Source organism: Centruroides vittatus, unplaced genomic scaffold, assembly GCF_030686945.1.
Source record: "Centruroides vittatus isolate TY-2023 unplaced genomic scaffold, ASM3068694v2 contig_1154, whole genome shotgun sequence".
Lineage (NCBI taxonomy): Eukaryota > Metazoa > Arthropoda > Arachnida > Scorpiones > Buthidae > Centruroides > Centruroides vittatus.
This window is the reverse complement of record NW_027120741.1, coordinates 1,816,716-1,841,066: the sequence shown is the minus strand read 5'-3', so window position 1 is coordinate 1,841,066 and position 24,351 is coordinate 1,816,716. Positions and strand designations below refer to the sequence as shown.

At 27.3% G+C, this 24,351-nt stretch overlaps 1 protein-coding gene and 1 long non-coding RNA gene across 3 annotated transcripts in view; one reads left to right on the top strand and one right to left on the bottom strand.

The window, feature by feature from the left end:
- The window catches only part of LOC136978862 (leucine-rich repeat-containing protein 15-like), a 35,198-nt gene extending 30,664 nt beyond the window's left edge, over window positions 1–4,534 (top strand). The window contains 2 exon segments of the mRNA XM_067274684.1: window positions 977–2,144; window positions 2,146–4,534. Of these exon segments, the coding sequence (XP_067130785.1) occupies window positions 1,404–2,144; window positions 2,146–4,062 (2,658 nt within the window). The 5' untranslated portion in view covers window positions 977–1,403 and the 3' untranslated portion in view covers window positions 4,063–4,534.
- The window catches only part of LOC136978875 (uncharacterized), a 37,217-nt gene extending 14,197 nt beyond the window's left edge, over window positions 1–23,020 (bottom strand). The window contains exons 1-3 of one of the 2 annotated variants that reach the window (XR_010881298.1): window positions 22,625–23,020; window positions 20,255–20,352; window positions 13,599–13,799 (exon numbers count right to left, since the gene is read on the bottom strand). This is a non-coding gene — a long non-coding RNA (uncharacterized lncRNA). The remainder of the gene's footprint in view (window positions 1–13,598; window positions 13,800–20,254; window positions 20,353–22,624) is intronic. The other variant, XR_010881297.1, reaches the window with a different exon arrangement.
- Between the last annotated feature and the right edge of the window lie 1,331 nt (window positions 23,021–24,351).

The following is a 24,351-nucleotide window of genomic DNA, read 5'->3' as shown; positions in this document are numbered from 1 at the left end:
TTTTTCTATTTAGTACAGAAAATATTCTCATTTGGGAAATGTAAATTTTATAAAATCAATAAAAATAATTAAATTTCTGGTAATAAATAAATTTAACTTTAAAAAATAATTATTATTAATGAATTTCTGCATATGTATTTACTACTTTATATCAATTTATTTATGCAATAAAAATTGTTAAATTAAAATTAACTTCATAGAAATTCTAAAATAATAGTTTTAATGAAGAAATTTATTTATAAATATATATTAGTTTATATACAGTATATAAAGGTATATTGGGAGGGAAAAAAACACTGTGTAAATGTAAATGCTGATTCTTATAGTATGAAAAAGCTTTAAAAAGTCTTTGCTTAAGAAAAGTAAAAGAGACTGTTGCAGAACTATAATTAAATATTTAAAAAGTTTTTTTGAGATACTTTTAAACATTTTGAATTAAATTCTCTTATTCAGTGGATTTTTATACTGATGTTAAATAAATGGACTGATGCCAGAAAAGCAACCAGTCAGATAAAAAAGAAAGTGAAATTATTAATGTCAACACGAGACCGTCATGCAAAGACGATTATAAGATTATAAAGGAAAATAAACCGAAAAGCAAAAATTCTAGAAGAAAGAATAGAAAGAAAAACTATAACTAAATAAAAAATAATAACATATTTAAGATTTTCATAACAACATTTGTATTATAATTCATCTTTCTAAACTAGAAAACAAATCGTATTTACATATATTTTAATATAAATAAACAGCAATTAATCATGTAAGTAGTCAGGTAAAAATGAAATTTAATAAAATAGACGTGTACATCGGAGTAAATTATTAAAATTACTTGAGAAACTTATATTTTTATTTTCTACTTTACCTTGTAAACTTATATCGAAAATAGTTAGAAAAGTTTTAAATGGTTTATAGTTTGTTTTTATGAGTTAACTGATGATTATGTGTCAAACAATAACCGTTCTTTCTATTGCAGTGTACAGATGGAACATCAATTCTACTACATTCTGAAAGTCACATATACACCAATATCAGTCTTCTAGATACAGAAGTTTATTGGAAATTAGCCCGGAAGTGAGGGCAATCTAACAGGAAAGTTCCTTTTCCCTTGCGTGTTAGAAGCGGAACTTAAAGCTCCCAAGAGTGTCAGATCTAGGAAATCGGTCGGGTAGTAAAATTAAAGAAGGAATCTACGACACCCGAAGTAGCTCAATGTTTCTAATCGAGACGTCTCCGGATTAAAGCTCGGACATCGTATGGATCTTCAAAATTACTTGGGAATGTTTGATGTTTTTTCAATAAAGATGTTATGAACATTTAAAGAATTTTTACATTAATCAGAAAATGCTATCCAATAATCACTTATGGCTCTTAATCATTTTCCAGAGTAGTGCAATTCGAAAATGAACTTGATGGAAACTTTAATTACAGAAAAAAGTCTGCAGTCAATAAAATTCGACTACGCCAAACACCTCTCTAAAAAGTGGAGCGGCTGCTTATTGGCTGCTAATTCGTTACGCATACATAAAAATGAAGATAGTCGTTCATCCGTAGTTTCAAACGCTACAGATGAAATGAAATCATGCAGATATCTGCGAGTTTTTCGTATGATGAATTCCTTACATATTTCATTTATGTCAACAGCCATATTGATTTCCACGTGTTGGCTGTTGAACTCGCCCATTGCATCGTGTACAAAAGTTACCTGTTCTAGCTCTTGTTATTGCGATTCGACAGGTGAATTTGTTAGCTGTATAGGAGATGGAATGTTCAAATCATTACCTAAAGTGCCCAGAACTGCTATCAGATTAGAACTGAGGAACTATATCATTCCTAGTTTGTCGGCCGAACAGTTATCCGGTTTAGTAAAATTACACGAACTGAAACTTCAACAAACGCAGACAAAATTAATAGAAAATGGTACTTTTTCCGATCTTCAAAATCTTCGTCGTCTAGAATTATGCCAGAATTTTCTCGAAAATATCACAAATTCAACTTTCGACGGTTTACAGAAATTACGTTATCTAGATTTATCTTCTAATTGTTTGGTGAATGTAGACGAGTCTTTTTTGCAGTTATCGAGTGTCGAACAGTTAAATCTTCGCCTCAACAATATTTCTCAGGTGAGTGCAAAGAGTTTCTCCGGGCTTATTAAAAGTTCAGTACCTCAACCTTGATTCAAATCAGATTTCGTATATCGAAGTCGGTTCTTTTCAATATTTGACCAATCTTGCTCATCTGATTCTTAGTAATAATCCTCTAACAACTCTATCGCGCCTTGATTTCTTTGGATCTAGACTACAATACATTGACATATCTCATATGGGTTTGGAGCGTATACCGCAGAGTCTCACTAAATTTGTTCGAGATCTGCGTCTTGCCAAAAATAACCTTACTCGCATTAGTGCTGGAGATTTTGATAGCTATCCATACCTAGGACTTTTAGTACTAGATGATAATTTAATCAGAGAAATCGAACCGGATGCACTTGGTCGACAAGAATATCTGATGAGATTATGGTTAAATGGAAATCACTTGAATCGAGTGCCTGATAATTTGCCTCCGAGTCTTCAAGCTCTTTACATGGAGGAAAACGAACTTTTAGCGATTCACAGCTATAGTTTTAAAGGCTTAGTGAATTTAGAACAATTGTTTTTACAGAGAAATAAAATAAGGGAATTGTCCTTTTGCGCTTTTTGTGATTTATTAAGTCTAAAAAGTCTGGATCTTCAGGCAAATCAAATCGAGAATCTTACAAACGGCGTTTTCGCTAATTTAACTCAACTAGAAATGTTGGATTTGTCTCAAAATAGTATAAAAATAATGGAAGCTCATTGTTTTGAAGGCCTAAGTAGTTTGAAAACGCTCCAACTCTCTCGAATGTCAACAAGCATAAAATTTGATGAATCGTTATTCGATCATCTGAAAAACCTGCAGATGCTTGAAGTGTACGATAGTTCTGATTTTGCTCTTCAAATTATCAACTCTACTCGTCTTTTGCATGGTTTACGTAATCTTAGAGAATTAAATATAATGCATAATAAGCTAATTTATCTTCGGCCAGATTTTCCATCATTTTTTCCAAATCTCAAAGTAATTAAAATGAGTGGAAACAATTGGATCTGTGACAAACAGATACTGTGGCTTTCTCATTGGATCCAGAAATCTAACCTTCAGTTTTATAGAAGTTATAGCATAAGATGTTCCTCCCCTCCTAATCTTCAGTTCAAACCGATAATGATGTTAACTGGAGACGATGTAAACGCACCCGTCAACATCGAACAATTGACCACGTCAATAACAGAACAAACCACTATTTCAGAAATCAGTTCTACAACGTCTCCCTCCAAATTTATCGACACTGCTGCCAACACCACCCTCTATCAAAAATCGCACATCTTTTTGGAAATGACCCAACCTTCTAATATAACAGAAAGCGTAATCGGAACAGAAATCACGGAGTCAATTTCAGAAAATCCAAGCCAAAACATAACGGAATTGATAAAAATCAATCGGGATAATTCAACGCACACGACTACAGTCGAAAACAGTACAATTACTACCAGTCAAACAGAGAAAGAACTGATTTCAAACAAACACATGTCTTCGCGATTGTTAGCTAACCATATATCTCGTCCTCCATCTTCCAACCATTGGTGGGACAATGCTACAACAGTCATAGTCACGTCTTCGGTAGCATCAGCTAGTCTCGTTCTTGTGATCGGTATCGTAACATCTTTTGCATTTTATAAGTGTCGTAAATACAGAATAGGAAGCAAGCACTGTTTACTAAGAAGGAGCAGTAGTATATCATACTATCCTCAAAGAGACGAAATTTCAATAGTTACGGTCTCTGAAGGTACGGTTGGTTTACAGACTCGTACACATCATGGGCTAGGAAACAAACTTTATTATATCATGGAAAACGGTGATGTGTTTAGAGATCCTATAAAAGATGCTCTACCTGATCCTCAGCTGCAGGAACTCCTTCCCAGACCCGCAGCTTCCGACCATGAATATTTATTCAATGGTAAAAGTTTAAGTGATGTCAGCCCCAGATAACTTCGCGTTCTATGTTATCAAGAACAGTCCAAGATTTTTGCCTTCGGAGCGAATGTCCACACGAGTATAAATGGAAAACAAATAAAAATAAGATTATTTAAGATTACAAAGTATCATTTTAGAACTTTAGTATCGCTATTGTTCAAATGTGAATATTAACTCTCGGAATCGAAAAATCGTGCCATGGAAAACATATATATATATATATATTAAAAAAAAACAAAAATATGTGTCAATCGGTTTTTATCCTAGTGGCCTTTGTCTAGGCAAGAGTAGCCTAAACGTGCTGATTAATTCTTAGTATCACAAAAGGTATTTTTGTACTCGACCCTTCGAATAATGTCAAGTGTTTCGTGTTATTCAATATACAATCGGCTATACCTTACTATAAAGGTATCGTCAATTCTCTTCTTGTATGAACAATTGTACTATTTGTATCTGTAATAAAAAATATAGAAGACTTTGGAAAGAATTGATATATTTTTTAACATTTTATTTAACATTTTTTATTTAAAATTAATTCCGTAGGAGATCCTAGTTTAATTGTATCTTCTAAATTAATTTAATTGCAATTTTTATAAACGTTTTGTAAGACTTGTTCGATATAAAAAATACACACAAGACAAGAAAGTTTTCATTTGTTTCAAATAAAGAGATGAAAAAAAACCCACTTAAACCATATCGAAGGCAATTTATTTGAAATGTTTTTGCCACGGTCTACATCGGTACACAAATATAACAAAGATATATATAAAAAAAGAAAATCTATTTATTTAGTGATTTTTCTTTCTCGATCGTACTTACTCCTCCTTCAAGAGTTATTCCAAAGTATTGTTTCATTCGTGTTTGCCAACATCAGGACGAACAAGTCAGGAAGTCTTAGAATACCCCGCGCCTTGTGGACACCGCGACTGTAATAACATCCAGTGCGGGCTGATGTGTAATCCATCATCTGCCATGCCAATAGTGCACAATGCTGCACAGGAAAGGATGGCGGCAGAGGGAACCACTGTCTGCATTCCTGCTGCGATTATAGATCGATTCCTCGTCTTTCCTATCACCAAATAAATGTTCTTTGCTCATAAGACTATTCAAATTAAATTGTTTCCATTTTGTAAAGAAATTAACTCGTCTTTAATTAATCTACCGGCAGAAATTAAAATTTTATTCCTCACTTAAGTGTTTACCGATCCTTTTACCGTCAACATTATTTTAATATTTAGCGAGTTTCGAAAATTCAAAAACCACTTGAAACTCCTTCATGGTGCTACAGTTTTCACCTCGTTTATATAACTCTCTTCTTTAAAGAAAAAAAATATATATATATTCATAGTGAAATGCGATTAAATTTAATCTTTCATACTTAATCGCCGTAAAACATTCCATCCACTTTATATTATTCCAACTGTAAAACGAAAACAGATGTTACAACCTTCTATCCTGCAGAAATCTCTAAAGTTAGGAACTTTTTTTTTTTGTTTCTGCTCAAAAATTCCTCTTATCGTTTAGTTAAAAATATTTTGAAAATATCCTTTCACATCATTTAACTACCGGCTGCACATAAATAAGTTTATGTATTATTAACGACAGCAATAAATTCTTTGTTATACTCATCTGCCGAATATAATTTCAGATATTTCAAAATAAGTTAGTTCGTTAAATAACTTATAAAAGATATAGTAGAATAATATTAAATTAAATATATAATTTATATTAATTGATGTTTATTAACGTCACGAAATCGACTTTCATGAGATTTCGCTGCTGAGTTATACTTATCTCCAGCATCATTAAATGGTAAATATCTTCGTGATGGAAGTCTATTTCGGCTTGAAGTTGTGTCGGATCATTGCTTGACCTCATTGCGTGACAGAAAGAAAAAGAAATCCCTCTTGCGTGACATCGTTATCAGTTTACGAACAAAAGAAAAAAAAAACGGATTTCCGATCTGGATATTAGTCTTTCTAGAGGTGTTAAAGATCATAAACAAAATCCGATCTAAGCGTTTTTTAAAACTCGATAATGGGTTTGACTATATACGTGACGATCAACAAGTTTTAAGTTCAACAAGTGCTTTATATAAATGTTAAATTAACCAAATTTATAAAGTAAAACAGCTGAAGAAAGCATCAATTTGTGTACGTACGTTATCTTAAAAGCGCGCTGAAAAATTTTGACTAATGTACGACATATTTTATCATGACATATTTAACAATTATTTCTTTTAATAGCTATTTAAACGAAGTTAGGAAATACAATAGAATTATTTAAAATTTTAAATGAATCACGTTCATTTTCAAAACGGGCTTTTTTACATTTTACGATTTTAATTTTGAAATTATACAAACGTTCATATTTTTAATGGATAAAAGTCATTTGCCGGTTCATTCGGATAATATCATTTGAATATATTAGAACATAGAAAATTGCTCATAATTTGAAATACAAGTTGGCTTTATCTAGCATTTTACGCATATGTCCTCCTTCCAAATATATCTGTACAAAACTAGCAAATGGATTTTATCTAATTATCTACGCTCGCAATTAGCTAAAAGTTTGATAGTCACGTAAAGACAAAACTTGGCCATAACTTACTCTCATTCCGTCGAAACATTTATTTTTGTAAATTTAATGCAATGATTAATATTGGGATTTTCGAAATTGTTGACTAGTAATTTTTTAAAATTTAATTTAATTTTTATTCAATAAACGGAAAATTTGGGAATTTTGCTCTGATAAACGAGCTAGTTTCTGCCTTAACAGCTAATTGCGTTATTGTTTGAACACATCAGCACGTTTCAGCTGTAGGCAATTAAGAAGTGTGTTTTGTTTAAAGTAGAAACGTCCTTAATGAAATTCTGCTTTCATCTCAACTACAAACAATCGCCTAACAATATACAACGTTTCATATCAAAGCCCGCACACGAAGAATTATTTAGTTAAATAATACTTTAATTCAAAATATTTGCTTAGCAGTCAACAAAGATAGAAATTCTGAAAGGGAATTTAAAACGTTCAACTACTTTTTGATGATTAAATTGCCGAAAATGCTTGTTTGATGGGAAATTCTTTATGGATTCATCTGTTATTCTTCACCTTAATAATATTGAGATTGAATACAATAACTGGAAAGATGTTTTCGAAGGTTACCTATGGTTGCAAGCATCCATAAAACATCCAATATTTCACACCAGAAAAATTACAAAGGAGAAAAAGAATAGAAATCTTCAAACTTGGTCAATTTATTGGAAAATAAAACACCGTACGAAATGTAATATTGGTACAAAAATAAAACTTCAAAAAAATTCTCCAGTTGTTATAACTATTATATATATATATAAAAAAAGAAAATTCATGTTTCAAATTGCTATCCATAAATTCAAACATTAAAAAAAAAACAGCTTATTAAATTTAATTTTCGGTAATATCGTTACATTTGATCCTTTATTTATTTATTTATTCTTTTTCGTTTCATTTATCTCGAAGAATTTTCATCTTCTGGTAACTGATTAATGTCTAACTTATTAAATAACCGCATTATTAAGAATTATTATGTATACACAAGTAATGAATGCGCTTAAAATAATTAAATTTCTGTCTTGACCAACGCCATTTTTCTAGAAAAATGTAATCAAAGAAATATGACATTTTACTCGTCTACAAAAAAATATTACATCGATTTTCTCGAATAATTAAAAAATTTGTAATAGTTTATCTTGAAAAGTATACAAAACACTGTTATTACAATATTTACTTCAGCAAAATTATTTTTATGTGGCCATTTGTAAATATTAACTCGAGCTATAAAATAATTATTCTCGAGTAATTTAATTAAACAAGAATTACTTACTAGAAAATAACAATTATGTTTGATTAACATTGTTATAAAAGAATTTTTATGATTGACAATGACATAAAATGCATTGGTTAATAGTAGAAATCCTAGAAAAACAAATAAGAAGTTAGCATCCAAATTATGAATATATCTTTAGAAAAAAAAATCTTATAAAAATGTATTTTTAACAACAATTTCTTGAAATTGTTTCTGAACATTAACTTTTATAAAAATTGCTTTTTATCAAAAAGCTTTTAAAAGAGTTATTTTTTGAGTAATCTCATAAAAATGATTGCTGCGAACACGAATCAAACGTAAGAATATAGACATATTTATTGAATAGGACAATACTATAGTAATAGTATTGTCCTATACAATAAAAGTTTACTTCATTGATAAAAAAAAATCATTCTTGAACAAGTTACTCTATAAAAATATATTAATGAATAACATAAAATAATAATAAACACGTAAAATATAAAAAATTCGTACCTATTAAACAACAATTGCATAAAATTTTGGTTGGAAAAATTCTCATTATATTTTTTAAATTAGAATTTTAAAAAATTTCTCTTAATTTTCCAGAAAACATTATTTATATATAAAAAGTTTATATAATTGAATTCTTAGTAAAAAATTCTTGAAGTTAAAAATGATAATTGTGCAAACAATTTTTTAAATAACAACTTCTTAAAAAATAATTTATGAAGAATTATTCTTAAAGAAGCACTCGCGATAAATAACTTCTAAAAATAATCTTATAAAAATATAGCTTTTAAAGAAAGTAAATATTTTATTAACTATTTCACTACAAACAATTATTGGAATTGTTCAAGAATGAACAAATTTGTAAACAGTATTTTTAAAAAGACCATTAGAAGAATTAAGTATCTTACATTATCATTTCTTTACAATTTACTGAACTATAAAATCTATTCTTTACATAATTCTATTGGCAAAAACAATTTAAATTTACTTATAACAATTACTATTGATCATAATTTAAAATTTAAATTAGATTTTTCCTTTTAAAAAACTCTTAAACAAGAGATTTGATCAGTTTTCAATTTGTGTATATTTTAAATTCCTTAATTAAATGTAATATCCAAAAGAGATTAATATCTATTGGTCAGTAGGGATTTTATTGCGAATATTATGCGGTAGCAATATAATCTCAGTCAATGACTGATCTCCTCTCTCTTAATGTATTTGTTTATACTGTATATGTATATTTGCTCTTTAATTAATGCCCAAGATAGTGTGAAACAGGCAGAAGCATATCGATTTGATTAAGATTTACAGCTTTATTGATCTTTAAGACGTAACTGTCAAGTAAAATAAACTTTCGCCTTTATTCTACCGGAATAAAAGGAGATTTCCGAGCATTCGGTTATTACCAAAACTACAATTTCCAATTATTCTAGCAAGGTAGTAAAGTTAGTGACGTCGTGCCGATGCTGTTTAGGCTATCTGTTTTCGATACGAGGCATTAAAGGATGAAGTTTGTTTTCTGTTTAAGAACGATACGGCGACAAAAATATCTTCCGGTTACATGACATTGGATTACACGAGGTTGTAACGTGACTGTAATGATTCAATTAATCATTGTTGGCTCGGTAATAGCCAACGCGATAAACACTTTTTTCTAAATTAATACTTCTCTTTTTTTATTATTTTTCTTTGTTGGGCGTGTTTTATAAATTATAAAATTAGAGATTTTACCAAGGAAAATTAAGCTCAAATAATTATTGGTTGGCGAGTAAGGAAAATTGCGTATACGATATTAAAAGTTATCGTCGATTTATAATTTCCGTGCGTGAATTTTGGTTGCGTGGCTTAATGTATGCCGTGTTGTGTCTTGATTAAAGCTAGCATTGATCTTGTTAACTAGAAAAGCGGAAGATTGATTCCTTAACCCAATTTGTCAAATAATCCACCTATATACCTGGTTGTCTTAACTATAAATGACAGATGGATAAACTGATCGATCGACGACATTCGAACAATGGAAGTCAAACAAAATTTTAAAACTTTATAACTTCAATTTATCTTATGATTTCATGGTTGTCAGGTTTAACGAATTTTTAGTTTGTAACTTATTTGTTTATATAATCTTTACGAGCGTTTTCACTTAAAATTTAAAAGTTCTATTTTAAAATTTCGATTGAGAGCTAACAACAAAAATGAAGGAAAAAATATCAGCAAGATTTTATATCTACATAATTACAAATTGCTAACGGCATAAATATGCGCATTAATCATTTTAAGTTTCGAATAAAATTTGAAATACTAATAACATTACTCTTGAATTTTTTTTTTAATATTCAATATAATGTCTACATTTTTCATGCTCTGACTTATTCCAAGTAGAATAACCTTTCTTTTTTCTCGGTTTAAGATATCTACTGTAAAAAATGATGATTTATTTAATAAAATCTCATCTGACTCTGCCTATGATAATGATATTCCTAAAGGAATAAGAATCATTCGATTGCATTCTTTCTTTCTCTTTTGTTCTCTTGAGAGAAATCCTGAGTTAAAGAGATTCGCTGCGTTACTGTATTTGCTTTTTTGCAGGTTGGATTTTTTCCAATTGGGCAGATTCATTCAGGCTCGTAATAACCCAAGCTATCATTGATAAGACCGAGAGTGACTTTGAGCAGAAATAACCAATAGGCTCACTTCTTGCTCTAATGACATTCGTTCATTTTGGTCCCTTGCCAAAGCTAGAGGTCGATCGCAACTTCAGTACATCTACAATGCCTTCTCCTTTCTCTCCTGATGGGTTTTATTGATTGATTCGTTGCCTAAGGATAAAGTTGATCTACTAGCCTTCTCTTCTAATGAAAAGAAAAATGGCCTCTTTTCATCAATTACCCTTTTCTCCTCTTCCATTCCTCTTATTTCATCTTTTAGATTTTTTAAATATAAATCTTATGAAACTTTATCATGTTTTACTTGACGTTACCGACCTCGCATTATTGTCAGATCATCTAATATTACAATAACCCGTATATACATCACAATATATGAATATGGAATTTAACTAAATTAACCAATCTCGAATTTCTTCGTAACTATTAAGTCGGAAATTGTTATTTTGTTCGATTTACTATCGGAGTAAGCATCTTAACAAGCGACATTACTAACTTTCTCTTTTAATGAATACGAAAACAGATTGAATTTTTCTTATCCAATTTGTTTCTCAGATCAGATAATTTTATTTAAAAAAAATCTTTTTACACAGCAGCTTACTGTTTGACTTGAATAACGTATTCAATTTTGTTTATTTTTTTTATACAATCGTTTCCTTATTTTTCTTCTATTTAATTATTAAATACGTGTATTGATATCAGTTTTTATCGAACAAGATAATGTAATTTAATAATGTAATACAAGCTTATAAATAATTTTGCATTATTAAATTTATAATTCATTATAAAAAATCTATATTTATATTTATAGTAAAATCAATTATTATAATTTGAATATAGTTTTTAAACTTAAAACAATATCTTAAACAGTTTAATTAAATAAATTCTGCTTATCAAATTATATAATCTTGATAATATCAATCGAAAATAATTCTTTTTGTTAATATAAGAATTATGCATTTACTTTAATAATCGATAAAATTCAAAATTTATTTTTAAAGAAAAAAGCATTAACGTTCGATTTTATTTTATTCGAAATATTTATGCGTTCTATACAGAATACGTAATATCGCTATCAATGCACTTTCACAGCAATATTTTTCTTTAACATTTTATTAGTAGTTTAATAAAGTATTATGCAATAAGGACATTTTTTTCTTTATTAAAACAGAGGAAAAGTATCTGTTATCTTACTGTTTAACTACTGTAATATATAAGAAACAAAAAAGAAATGTGATGATATATTTATTTCTTAGAAATGTACACTTGTCTTATTATTCCTGCAAGGCATCCTACAAAGAATTTCTTTTTATTTATTGACGTATATACATGTATAACGGTGTCAAAAACGTCTAATGGTATTTGCAACCATACAATAGTGTCACTCTTCTATGACATAAAATGTAAATGACTGCGCCGCTATGAAAAGAAATTTCGTATTTAATTTCGCAGTTATGCAATATTGACAGTTTTTCTTCATTTATTCATTCACTTTCCAATAAAATTTATTTTTCATTATTATTATTTTTTTGCTTTTCGCTTCTTATTTACAATTCAAAGAATGTTATTAAAAAAAAGATTGAAAAATTTCTTTTTTCTTTTAAGTTAAAACTTCTCGATAAATGAAAGTTTTATAGAAAACAATTGAAAATTGTCGCACTCAACAAAAAGGTAATTTAAACAATCGGCATTACTTTCTTTAATTCTCGTAGAGATACATTTAAATAATTTAAAATGAGATCTGTAGACGAATGTCTGCATTTTTAATTTAAATCGATTAAACTATTGTTCGTTGCTATGAAAGATTTACTCGGTGTGCATCAACTCCATTTATTTTAGATTGATAGATATTAGTTTAAGATTAGCTACGAATAACGTATAACTGTAGTCATATTTTGCTGACAATATCACTTCATCTATTAACCATGTGCAGCAAGCAAGAAAAGAGACGGGAGCCGTGAACAAGCGGATAGTTTGCTATAACAGAAACTAATTTAGGTTGGTGTCGAGTCGTGGTTCATAAATTCGAGACTTGACACCACTTCCTGGAGATGAAGTTTGAAAATATAAAAACAACTTTGCCTGGCATCTTTCCTTTCTGTAAGCTTATATATAGTAAACAAGCCGTATATCAAGTTGCAATTTTTTCCCTTTTTACTAGCCAAATATGATAGTTTGCTCCTAATTCCATGTATATTTTTTCCACTAAGGAATAACTCACTTTGAAACAAATATTTTATTATGTATAAGGCAAACTGTTTTACTCTTACGTTATCTATACAGTATGTAAATCCATAGAATGAACGGATCAATAATAACTCTACCGTAAAGTAAATCTTCGATATTAGTTTGATGATTTTATATTTAATTTATACCTCGCAATTTATGCTAAACCAAGCATAATTAACGAAGCGATTGGAGGCACAAAGCAATTTAATCGTTTGGAGATGACTGCTTTTGAAGTTAAGATTTATATCCCTTTGCTCTTTAATGGATACTTCGACTGAGATACAAATAAACAAGCAGACATCATCATCACCAGTTGTGTAATTTATAGAAAATATCATTAAATTTTAAAATTAATGAATTAAATGTAAAAGGAAATATCCCCCTGAACATGCAACATTTTTTGTTCCTATTAACTTTAAAAAACATCCAATGATTATACATACATTTCCTTTTTGTCCTTCTCTTCAGCTAAATGCATTTTACTTTAATAGTTTTCAAAGTTAATCTTTGAAATTTCCTATTTTACTTCACGTTTCATTTAAGAAGCGATTAAATTGCATTTTTTAAAATATTTTTATGAAATAGAAAAGATAATGTTTAAATATATGAACCAAATATAGAATGAAATGAACAAATTCAAGACTAAAAAAAACACGAATAAATTAAAAGTAAATTTATTGATAAATTTATTATTTTTTTAATTTAAATAATTTATTGTAATTATTATTTTTCTGAATAAAAATAAAGGTTACTTGCATTAAATTTAAATTAAAATAATAAAAATTCGTTAGCGATTTTTCTAACAGGTGTGAAATTACCTTTATCGCATTTTTCGGTGTTCTTCACTGCATTTTCTAGAATTACTGGTCATCGATTGAAGATCAGGACTTCCAATCAACAAAACTTCTTTGGAAAAGGTAGTTTACTGTCTTCCCTGTTATCTGTTGCACTCAACTATGGAAAAGCTTTAGTTCCATTGAAAAGAGGACGGCTTCACATCTAATTTCTCTTCTCTCCATCTATTGAAAGCAGAAACAAAATTACAACCTACTTGTGTTATTTGTAAAAATGTAGAAACTATTTTCTTGTATTTTTATCGTCAAAATCTAGCAAAATAAATAATATATTCAAATATTTAAATATCCTATAAACATCGATAAATTTTACCAGTTAAATATTACAACAATTTGAATATAAATTAATTTTATTACTGAAGCCTCCAGTTTAAGAATTTAATTAAAATTCAATTAACGTTACATAAATTATTCTTTATCAAAGCATTTTTAGTGAAAATCGTTATGAAATGTGATAATGCAACGTAATAATAGCTTTATCATTATAGTCATCTATTCATATATCACATTACATTAGATATTATTAAACGAAGACATTTATAATTCATACTGATCTAATGAATATAATTTATCTATATGAAATTTAAAATATATTTTAAATCATATAATTGTTTTTAAATCAACATTTTAAAAAATATAAAAGTATTTCCACCTTTCAAAATGAAATAAAAAGATACTAAAAAATGTATTTTTTCCATTTTCGCTCACTTGTTTTCGAAGAAAGTAACGAAAAAATACTTTGAAATTCGAAAGCTGTTTAAACTTATATTAAATTTTAACAGCATAAAAGTATTTTAAACTATTCATTAATTATTACAGAATAGTAAATGTATCAAGCACGGTGCTAAATCAATACTGTAATTGAAAATTATTGATTTATAGACAAATGAAAAATTATCAATTCTTTCCTCCGTATGATTTTTCGTTTAAAGTGAATAAATTATAAAGATCATCACTAACAAATATACATTAAAAATTGAATTTTTAAGAGAAATTACTCAAGTAAATATGCAATAAAAATATTCTTCATAGACAAAATGATAAAGTACTTTAATCATTTTGTTGTTAAAAAGAGTAGATTTTACACTATTATTTCTTTAATATTTAAATATTTATAAACTTATGAATCAATTAAACAGAATTGAAATAAAAATTCTAAAAGAAAGAGAAAAAGAAATAGATACGAAAATTAAATTTTCGAAAGAACGAAAAATAACACATATTTAAATGGCATTCTTGAACGTAAATTCTAGTAAAAATAAATTCTAGTTAAGAATTTGAAAAAGAAAAAAAAATGCAATCGATAATTTCTTATGCGTTTTTCTTCGGGGCCAAATCACATGTAAGATTATCTTGTCATTTCAGATTTAAACAAAGTTGCCACTTGATCACCGCCGAGTTATAAAATGCTCTTAGAAATATATATATATAGTTTTTTTCTATTATAAATAAATAAATAAATAAAATGGCGGTTTAATACAGAAAATGTTCGCTATTTCTTCGATTTTGGATTTGTAGATGAGAATCTCTTTCACGTTGAGTTGTAACAGAATTGTATCTGTAAGTGACAACCTCGGATTCTGAAAAAACACTCCGAATTCAGGATGGTCCTTGTAGTTTCGCATTGACTAGAAAACGGTGTTCACAATTCCTATCTTTCCTCTAGAAGTTGTCTAGAATTGAAAAATTTCAAAAAGTCTCAACCGTCTGCTACTGAATGGAAGCTACTGATTCTTACTTACACTAACTGTTAGTACGATGTCTGCAGCTTTCTGCTTATTCTTATAGAAACTGTTTAATGGTTTCTCCATCACTTTCATTATTCTTATATAATAAAGATGCATCGATACAAAAGGTAACGTCTGTATCCTTTGCACTTCCTCAAAGTTTAACAAATTCAGAACTGTCTACAAGTTTCTCGCTGAGAATGTTTACTTCTAAGACGCATTTTCATTATAAAAGGCGCTTATGGTGATAAGCATATGAATTTTAAGTGCTATCGATTTGTCGATAGCTAAAATTTAATACTGATTTACGTCATCGGCTATTATTTAGCTTAGACATCATTTTGTCTGAAGTACAGCAAACCTCTTCAGATAAAATGAATAATATAATTTGTCTTAGTTTGCTAGAAATTTTCCCGAAAAAAATCTATCAATTAAAATCATCGCAATTTCATATTGATGCCAAAATTTTATTTTAAAATTAAATAAAATATTCTAATTATCAGTAAATATAAAACAATAAATGTCGCTTTTGATGAAATTTCATTGAAAGCTAAAACTTAAATATAGTATTTTAATTATTAACAAGTTTAAAGAATAAGAAAAATATGTCAGAATATTGTTTAATTAAGTAAACGAAGTAAAATCAAATTTAAATATTTATCGAGAAAACTGACAAATACAATTTCTATTTTTGAAAAGAAAATACTAGAAATAAAGTTGAAAATGTCGATTTTTGTTTCTTACAAGTCTAGAGTAAACACACTGTTCTTTAAAGATATATAAAAATTTTAAGATAGAATATATTTTGAATATAAATGATTTATTATATAAAGTGAATTGACTTCTTTTAAAGTCAACCTGAATAAGTAAAGATAGCTTCAGATTATATATTTAGTTTTGCATTATAGTCATTCGTAGGGGAAGATTAATGTGCTGCTTTCTTATAAATTTCCGTTCTATGATGAAAAATGTAAGTTTTCTTCATTCTCTAATCAACATCTTTGCTATTGGTTAATATACATAAACCTGACATTTTTTCCCCTATTTTATTGCGGTTTTTGCCACCTCAATGATAAATTTAGCTTCAAAGTCTCCGAAAAATATGAAATGTGTTCATTTAAAAGTGCTAGAGGATAAAAATATCATTTGAACCAATTGAACTAATTTAAAAGCAGTTTTTCAAATTATTCTTCGGAGTATCTTTATGTAGTTGGCTTCGTTATAAAATACTTATCGATATTTTATAAAGCGATGAAATAGTTTTGTAGTTTTTAATCTTTTACTTTAAAATCATATATTGTGGTCTGTAAATTTATTTCGTGACTTTTATTATTTTCAAAGAAAAGGCATTGTTAATTCAAACAATCATTACTGTCTTTTCTTTCAATATAAAGTTTATTTAATCGTTTCTATTATTTTTCCAATAAAAAGTTTGTATTTTTCAATGAAATATATAAAGTTATAGCGAAACTTACAAAAGTTAACTTCTGTTATATTCAATAAATACAATTTCTTTCATTACAAAAATATGATCTATACTGCCATTTATCAATTGAAGTACTACATTTTATTATAAAATATAATATTAAAGATTTACCTAATTTATGTTTTATCAACGCGTTAAAAGATAATGTACAATTTTTATGGCATATTTCTGTTTTTACCGCTACAAAACTATGTTAGAAAATTTAATTTATCATAAATATGTTATCATTTTCAAAATCATTAGACTACTCATGAACTTCAAACTATTTTTATTTGATTAATTAAGAAAATTAAAGCCTAATAACATCAAATATTTTTTAAATTAATTTTTCTTAAACTAAAAATCTATAATAGAAATATTTAACGATTCTTGTTAAGAAAAATTTATTGATAAAATTGTAAAATCGATATAGGCCTACTTTCAAAGAACAAAAAAATTTTATAAGATAAGAAATGTTGCCTAAACACTAAATCTGACGAATATTTTAAAGAATAAAACTACTTCGTTATATATAGTACGAATATTTCTTAATGTATTAGACAACGAAGCGCAAAATGCTTGTAAAAGACATTAAATCTGCCAACAAGATTAATATTCATGGACGATAATGTTACATCCAAACTATGCGAAGATAAACGTCTCTAACCTGACAAGATATGCGAAATCATGCACAAGAAAAACTTTTCTTTAGTATTATATTTAAAGAACTACAGACATATTTCTTGTCGACAACTTTTTACTTGGGTGACATTGAAAGATGTCAGAAATTCTATTGTTAGCTACGAGTATGTTGGAGTTGACAAAAGATTTTTCAACAACCTTTCAAAAGAAAACGTGCAATTCGAGTTTGGTATTTGTCGTTATATTTAAGAACTCTTTTCCTGTTTTTCCTTCAAAATATCTTAAAAGGAATGAACTGACTATACAAGAGAAATATCTAACTTTTTAAAAATTTAATAAAATCCGTTGTATTTAAAACATCTATTTCAACAATCGATAAGAGAATTTATTTATTTTTTTATTTATTTGAAGTTCCTTTAAATTTCTGTATAAATATTCACGAAGTACCGAATCTAGTTTAAAATAAATGAAACTGTATTAAAAAAACTTTATAAAATGTTACAATAAATAAGATACTTATCTATCAGATATAGGATGCAGATAAAGGACAATCAGAAAATCAATAGCAGTTATAAAAAATCTTTTCGTAATATATATCCGTTAAGCAGATAAGATCTCACTATTGTAAAACACGGAATAATCGATTGGATTCATTTATTATACATCCCAAAAGAGATATTTTACCTGCACACATGACAGCACATTGTCGCAATACTGTGAACATCAACGAAAAACATTTGAATGGCGAAAGAAACTTCTAAAAGAGAATTCTTTGGATAAAGTTTTAAAATGTAAAATACCTTAAAGTACGCAACGCCCGAAAGTAAAGAAGAGTCTACGTTTACACTGCAAACACTCCATAAAAAATAATCTATCCATCGATAAAGACTTTTCCTGGATGTTTACATTGTAAAAACTTGTATTCTCTATATTAACGCCAGTTATTAGGATAATATTTTAAAGGATAATATTGAATTATTGCTTTAAAATGTAATAACTACTGCAGATCCATCTCTATGAATATTATAATTATCTTTATAATAAATTACATTTACATAATGATCTTTGGGAGAGTTATCAATACCGATTTATCCCAGAGATCATTATGTAAAGTATATAGATGATATATGTAGAGTCTATATCCAGGAACTAGATATAATCTATTTTTTACGTATGTGAATCTATATATCATCTATTTATAATTTAAGAACATCTATATCTATAGTTGATGCAAAAACAATCTATCATTATGCAAAATATTAAACGAAAGCCAAAGAATAGATATTTATCCATTTTTGAGATCAGCATATTGTAAATCCAATATGTTTCGAGTAAATTAATAAAATTGATTAACAGTAAACCAAACTTGTATAAATATTTTAAAACATAAAAACAAAACCAATAGAACAAATTTTAATTTTCTATTACAAGCAAAAATTCTCACGTGTAAAGTTTTATCGATTGCAATAATCAACTAACCGTCCATAACAGATGAATCTTGAAAGGAGCAACTGACTAGTCTATCTAAACTTAAAGCCGAAAATAAAATTAATAAATTGATCGAACATATCGGAAGATTATATTAAAATTCCTTTAATAAAGCAACTCCTTTCATCCTGGAAGAAGAAAAATGATAAGAGACGATTTCTAATCATCAAAACATTGACTCTTGATTAATGTCCAAGAGCATATACAATAAAATGCATAATAGGCCATAATTTAATTAACAACGGCTTCTTCATCCATTTATCGATTCCTTCCTCTAGATAAACTTTGTTCCTTAAGTTATTAGTTATATTATGAATGGAAACTATTTGCGTTTTTCATACATTATATTCCCGAAGATCGTCTCTGTAAAGAAACCATGCGTTCTTTTTTTTCCTATTAAATTCGTGTTTTAATACCGTTAACTTTTGAAATTAAAGCAAATGATATCTAGGTCGTTCAACCCTCAGCAGGAGAAACTATTCTCATTTATGAAACAGCCAAAAATAAAGCAGACTTCTTATTATTCATGGTGTGATGTAAGTCCACTCTTGTGCTTTTCTTCTAATCCTAGAATGGCTTTCCACCACAGGAAGTTTCCCTGAGTCATATCAATGATCTTATATTAGCTAGAAAAATCAATTATACCTCGTGATTTTTTTTTCTTTTATTTCCTATTTTCAACTTATTTTATATTAAAGAAAGAATCTTTTTATAAAAAAAAACAGAATAAAAATTCAATCAGAACTATATGAAAATATTGAAACTTTTAAAGAAATATTTAATTTGGATTTATTTATTCATTTTTAAACTTTTAAAGAATCACAAGATTCACTCAAAGTAATAAATAAATTTAATTTTACGAATTCCGATAAGTTCTAAAAGATAAATTTTTCAAAATTAGTTTTACAAAACATATTAAAAACAGAAAGAAAATTACTATATTGATGACGGAACATAAATCAGAAAATTTAATTTTCGGATAAGAAAGTTAAAATTGCTTCTATCTCTATCTGAACGAAGAAATATTGATAAAGAAACGAATTTCTAATGAAATACTTTTATACAATAAAAATATGTATAAATAATAAAGTTTAAGTTCTTAAATATAGAATTATAAATTTAATTAAATAATAAGAAAATTATTCTATTATTGAATGCTAGATAAAGAGAGAGAGAGAGATCAGTAGGATCGATAAACGTTATTTTAAAAAAACATACTTCAATTTTATTGAACTGATATACAGTTCAAGTGTAATAATCAATTTTAATAGTAATTTAAGCGACATATTCTAGTTTACCTTCTAATTTTAACAAATTTAGCTAGAAGCAACCATAAAAATTCTCGATTTTTCCCCTTTTGTTTTCTTTCCTGCATCAATAAGAAGAAGCGGCCTTTCTCCTTTAAAAAAATAAAATTTTTAATTAGGAAAAAAAAAGAATGTTAAAACAACATTGTCGAAATTGATTTAAATGGGATTATTTTAACAGGATAAATTACTTTTAAGTTATTAAATTAAATAAATGAATATTTGATAAGCTTATTATAATTTTATAGTTCAGATTTTATTATTAAAATGCTTTTTAAGAAACTTTCAGCAAACTTATTGATGATAAGCTTTTAACTGAAATTCAATTGTAGTAATAAACTTTCACGAAATAACCATTTCAATAAAAGTGGTTAATGCATTCTAATTACTATTTTCAGAGAGAAGAATTTTTTTTACAATAATAAAGTATTGCGATAAGCTGCCAGTGAAATTTATTTGTAGTAATTAAGTTTCCTTTTTTTGCAATATAATTTTAATTTTAATAATTCATCAATTTTTGCAGGAGAATCATACGCAAAGAAGATAATTTCATAAAAATGTTTTTGGAAAAAATCATATTCCAATAAAATTTACTGTAGTAAATAAATTCCATTAGTAACTTATTTCAATATTTTATTGCTGAAATTAAATTTCTATAATAATTTTTCCGGGTAATGAAATTTTGTTTAAATTATATTAATTATCATTATTAGAAATTGCATTATAAGAATACCATACATTAGGAAAACTTGATTAACTAACTTATGCGAACGTTTTTCACACAGTTAATAAAATTTCATTAGCTTCTAAGATAAATGTATTAAAATATGTTTAAAATTAAATAACATTAGTTATAACATGAGTATAATTTTGCATTAAAAACTACTTTAAAACTTATTATAAAAAAACAACGTACTTTTGGTTAAATTACCACAGTTAAGCATTGACAAAATACAATTTTTCTTTATTAAAAAAGTTAATTAATTTCTATTATTATTAAAATTCATCTATAGAATAAGTTATAATGATGATGTTGAATTTTTATTTATAACAGTAAACTAATTAAACTAAACAATAACCATTGTTAATTCTAAATTTCACCTGCACTTTCCTTTTATATCATCAGTTTTGTTAATAGTAAAACATTTTAAGATAAACAACTAAATTTTAACCATAAATTAATCTTACCTTACGATAATCACAAAATATTAAAGAAAAGATTTATAAATTTCTTAATTAAATAGAGAATGAGGAGGAAATTACCGTACACAAAGTTTAATTTATAAATACTTTATCATCTTAACTTTCGTACTTAATTTAAAATAAAATTAAATATTTAAATAGCTATCTAAACAGGATAGGCGATAGCTTTGGAGTTTTAATTTTCTTAAGAGAAGGATAAAGCGAACTTTTTTCCCCGTTTAAATCAAAAATTGTATTTGTCTTGACGGATTATAATTTTTATCGAAAATCACTCTGGAAGAATTTGAAATTCTTCACATCATCCGAAAAGATGCTATAAGTTTTCTTAGCAAGCAACAAGAGTTACTTTCGGAGTAGGAAATGTAAAATTAATATCCTGCAAAAGAGGCGTATAGCATGCGCTAGATAGATTTTATTACCCTTCTACTCTTATCGTTATCAACCAGGTGACGTTAATCTTTTAATATTCCGGGAGTAAATGAAGATTAACACGACCAGGGAACAAACAACTAATGCTACAACTCAGGATCCCACTGGATAATTGCTATTTATAGTTAATCTCCGTTAATCCATTGTAAAATCTTTATGGCACGACTCCTTTAATTGTTTCAAATTCATTAATATCTCTATAAGCTCGATTCTTCCATTAAAAATATTTAGTTGCGATAAACAGAGTCAAAAGTTTCATATTCTCCCAATACTTCAAAGCCAAATATGGACTAACAGCAGCTTAATATTATTTTTTCAAAATGAATCAGAGGATGACAATTATTCTCATGTTCTAGAAATTTATTTTTTAATAAATTAAATTTAACATCAATCATATATTTTTTCTTCTTACGACCGTTATAAAGGAGAAAACATTTCAAAAGAGAAAGTATCTTGCCAAATGTCAACGAATATTGAAATTCATGATTGATTTAACTAGATTTCTCGTTTTCTTTCCAGTAATATCTTTCACCAAGCCTCGAATACATTATCTATGTTTTACATGAATCTCAAAAGATTGTAGCTAGAAATCTGTACATTTTCAATAATATAAAATACATCTTACCAAATAAGTTCAATTTGTAACCGTCACGAAGACAAAATTGTACAAGAAAAACTATCAAATTTATATTTTGACCTTATATAATAAGTGATTATTCAATAACTTACAGCAGAATAAATAAGAATCGACTAAAGTTTTTCAGTTTCCAACATTTACGAAATGGAAAAAAATGTGAAGGCGGAACATTTCAATCTAGTGTTGACGGTGTTTTTATCTAGAAGACGAATTACATGCCATAAGAGAGTTATCCACTAGTAATGATAATGGTGGCAGAAGATATAAATGTGACGCTTTCATTCTGTTGATGGGAGTTTGAGAGAACATTAATACTCAAGATACTACCGTTCAATATAGAAAAGACCATTTTCAAATCGTTTTTGTTTGCATAATAAATGACAATCTTAAAAGTCCGAAAGATAATTATGGAAAAAGTAAACTATATACGATGATAACCTTGAGACCTTTTTATTTATAATTCATTAAAATTAGTAAAATTAAACAGAAAAATACTGTATATGCAAACAGCATGGATGTTAAAACTATAATTGCTAAAACATAATTTCGAACAATTAAATAAAATGTCATATAACCAACAAAGTTATTGGTCCTAAAGAATCGAACTTAGTTACAGATTATTGATTTCATTAAGCAGCAATAGTTAATTTACTACAACGTTTATTTGGTGGTAGTAAAAAAAAAAATTAAATCAGAAACCATCAAATTTACCATCTAACATTTATACTAAATAATAATAATAATTAACCTGTTAATTACATTAATTTTTTACAAATTAAAATTTAATGAGTTTAATTATTTTTTCAAATAATTATCTCATCCGAAATTCTCGAGAGCTTGAGACTATTTGAATAAAACATTAATAGAAAAATTTATTTCTAGAAACATAATCTACTAAATGTGTTCTTAGTGTTAAGATTGTTTTTTCTTACATCTCTCAGCCAATGATCAAGCCAAGTTTACACATATTACCAAAATTACTTTCGAAATGTTGGACAGTTTATTGATGAAATTCTTCTGTTACTGATAAGCATTACTATCAGGTGATAAAGTCAATCTGGAGATAGCTAGGGTTTTCTATCAAGATAATCGACTAAGTACAACTTACTTTCCAATTGAGGCTCACTTACCTCTACTCCAGATTTTTCACCTTTTTTTTGATAAAATTATTATTAAAAAATTAAACTGATGCTTGTAACATAAAATTCATAATCATAATAAACAGTTTCTTCTTGATAGCACACATTTGATGTTTTTCAGTTTAAAAAAATAATAAAGATAAAATTCTATATTTAAAGTAAAGAATGTATTAATAGACATTTTTATTATTGAAATGATTCTGTTGAGATAGGTACGATTATATAAAATCCCTCTATACATCTTATCAAATAAACTGTGCTGCCATCTGTTAGTTTATATAGATGTCAGGATGTAGGTTTACTTTTTGAGAAGTCATTACTCAATTTTTCATATGAATATTGAAAATGTGAAAAACGTATGCTTCCATTAAAAAAGCTTTCATAAATTTTATTATTATTATGTCTTTTTATCATCAGAATTCATTTGCCATCTTATCTGTGGGATTTAAAATAAATATGAACTAAATACATTTCCTTCTTCAAAATAGTGTTATTTTGTATACAAGTGATCTAACTGCATTTAAATTTTATGTATATTTCGTAACTCAATCAACTAAAAATACATTTTAATTTGTTTTTCTGTATTGCATCTTTTATTTTTTTTCTCCTTTTCATATTTTTAGAAAGCCCATACTTATCATCAATCTTAACAATGCGAAAATGGATACACGTAAATAATT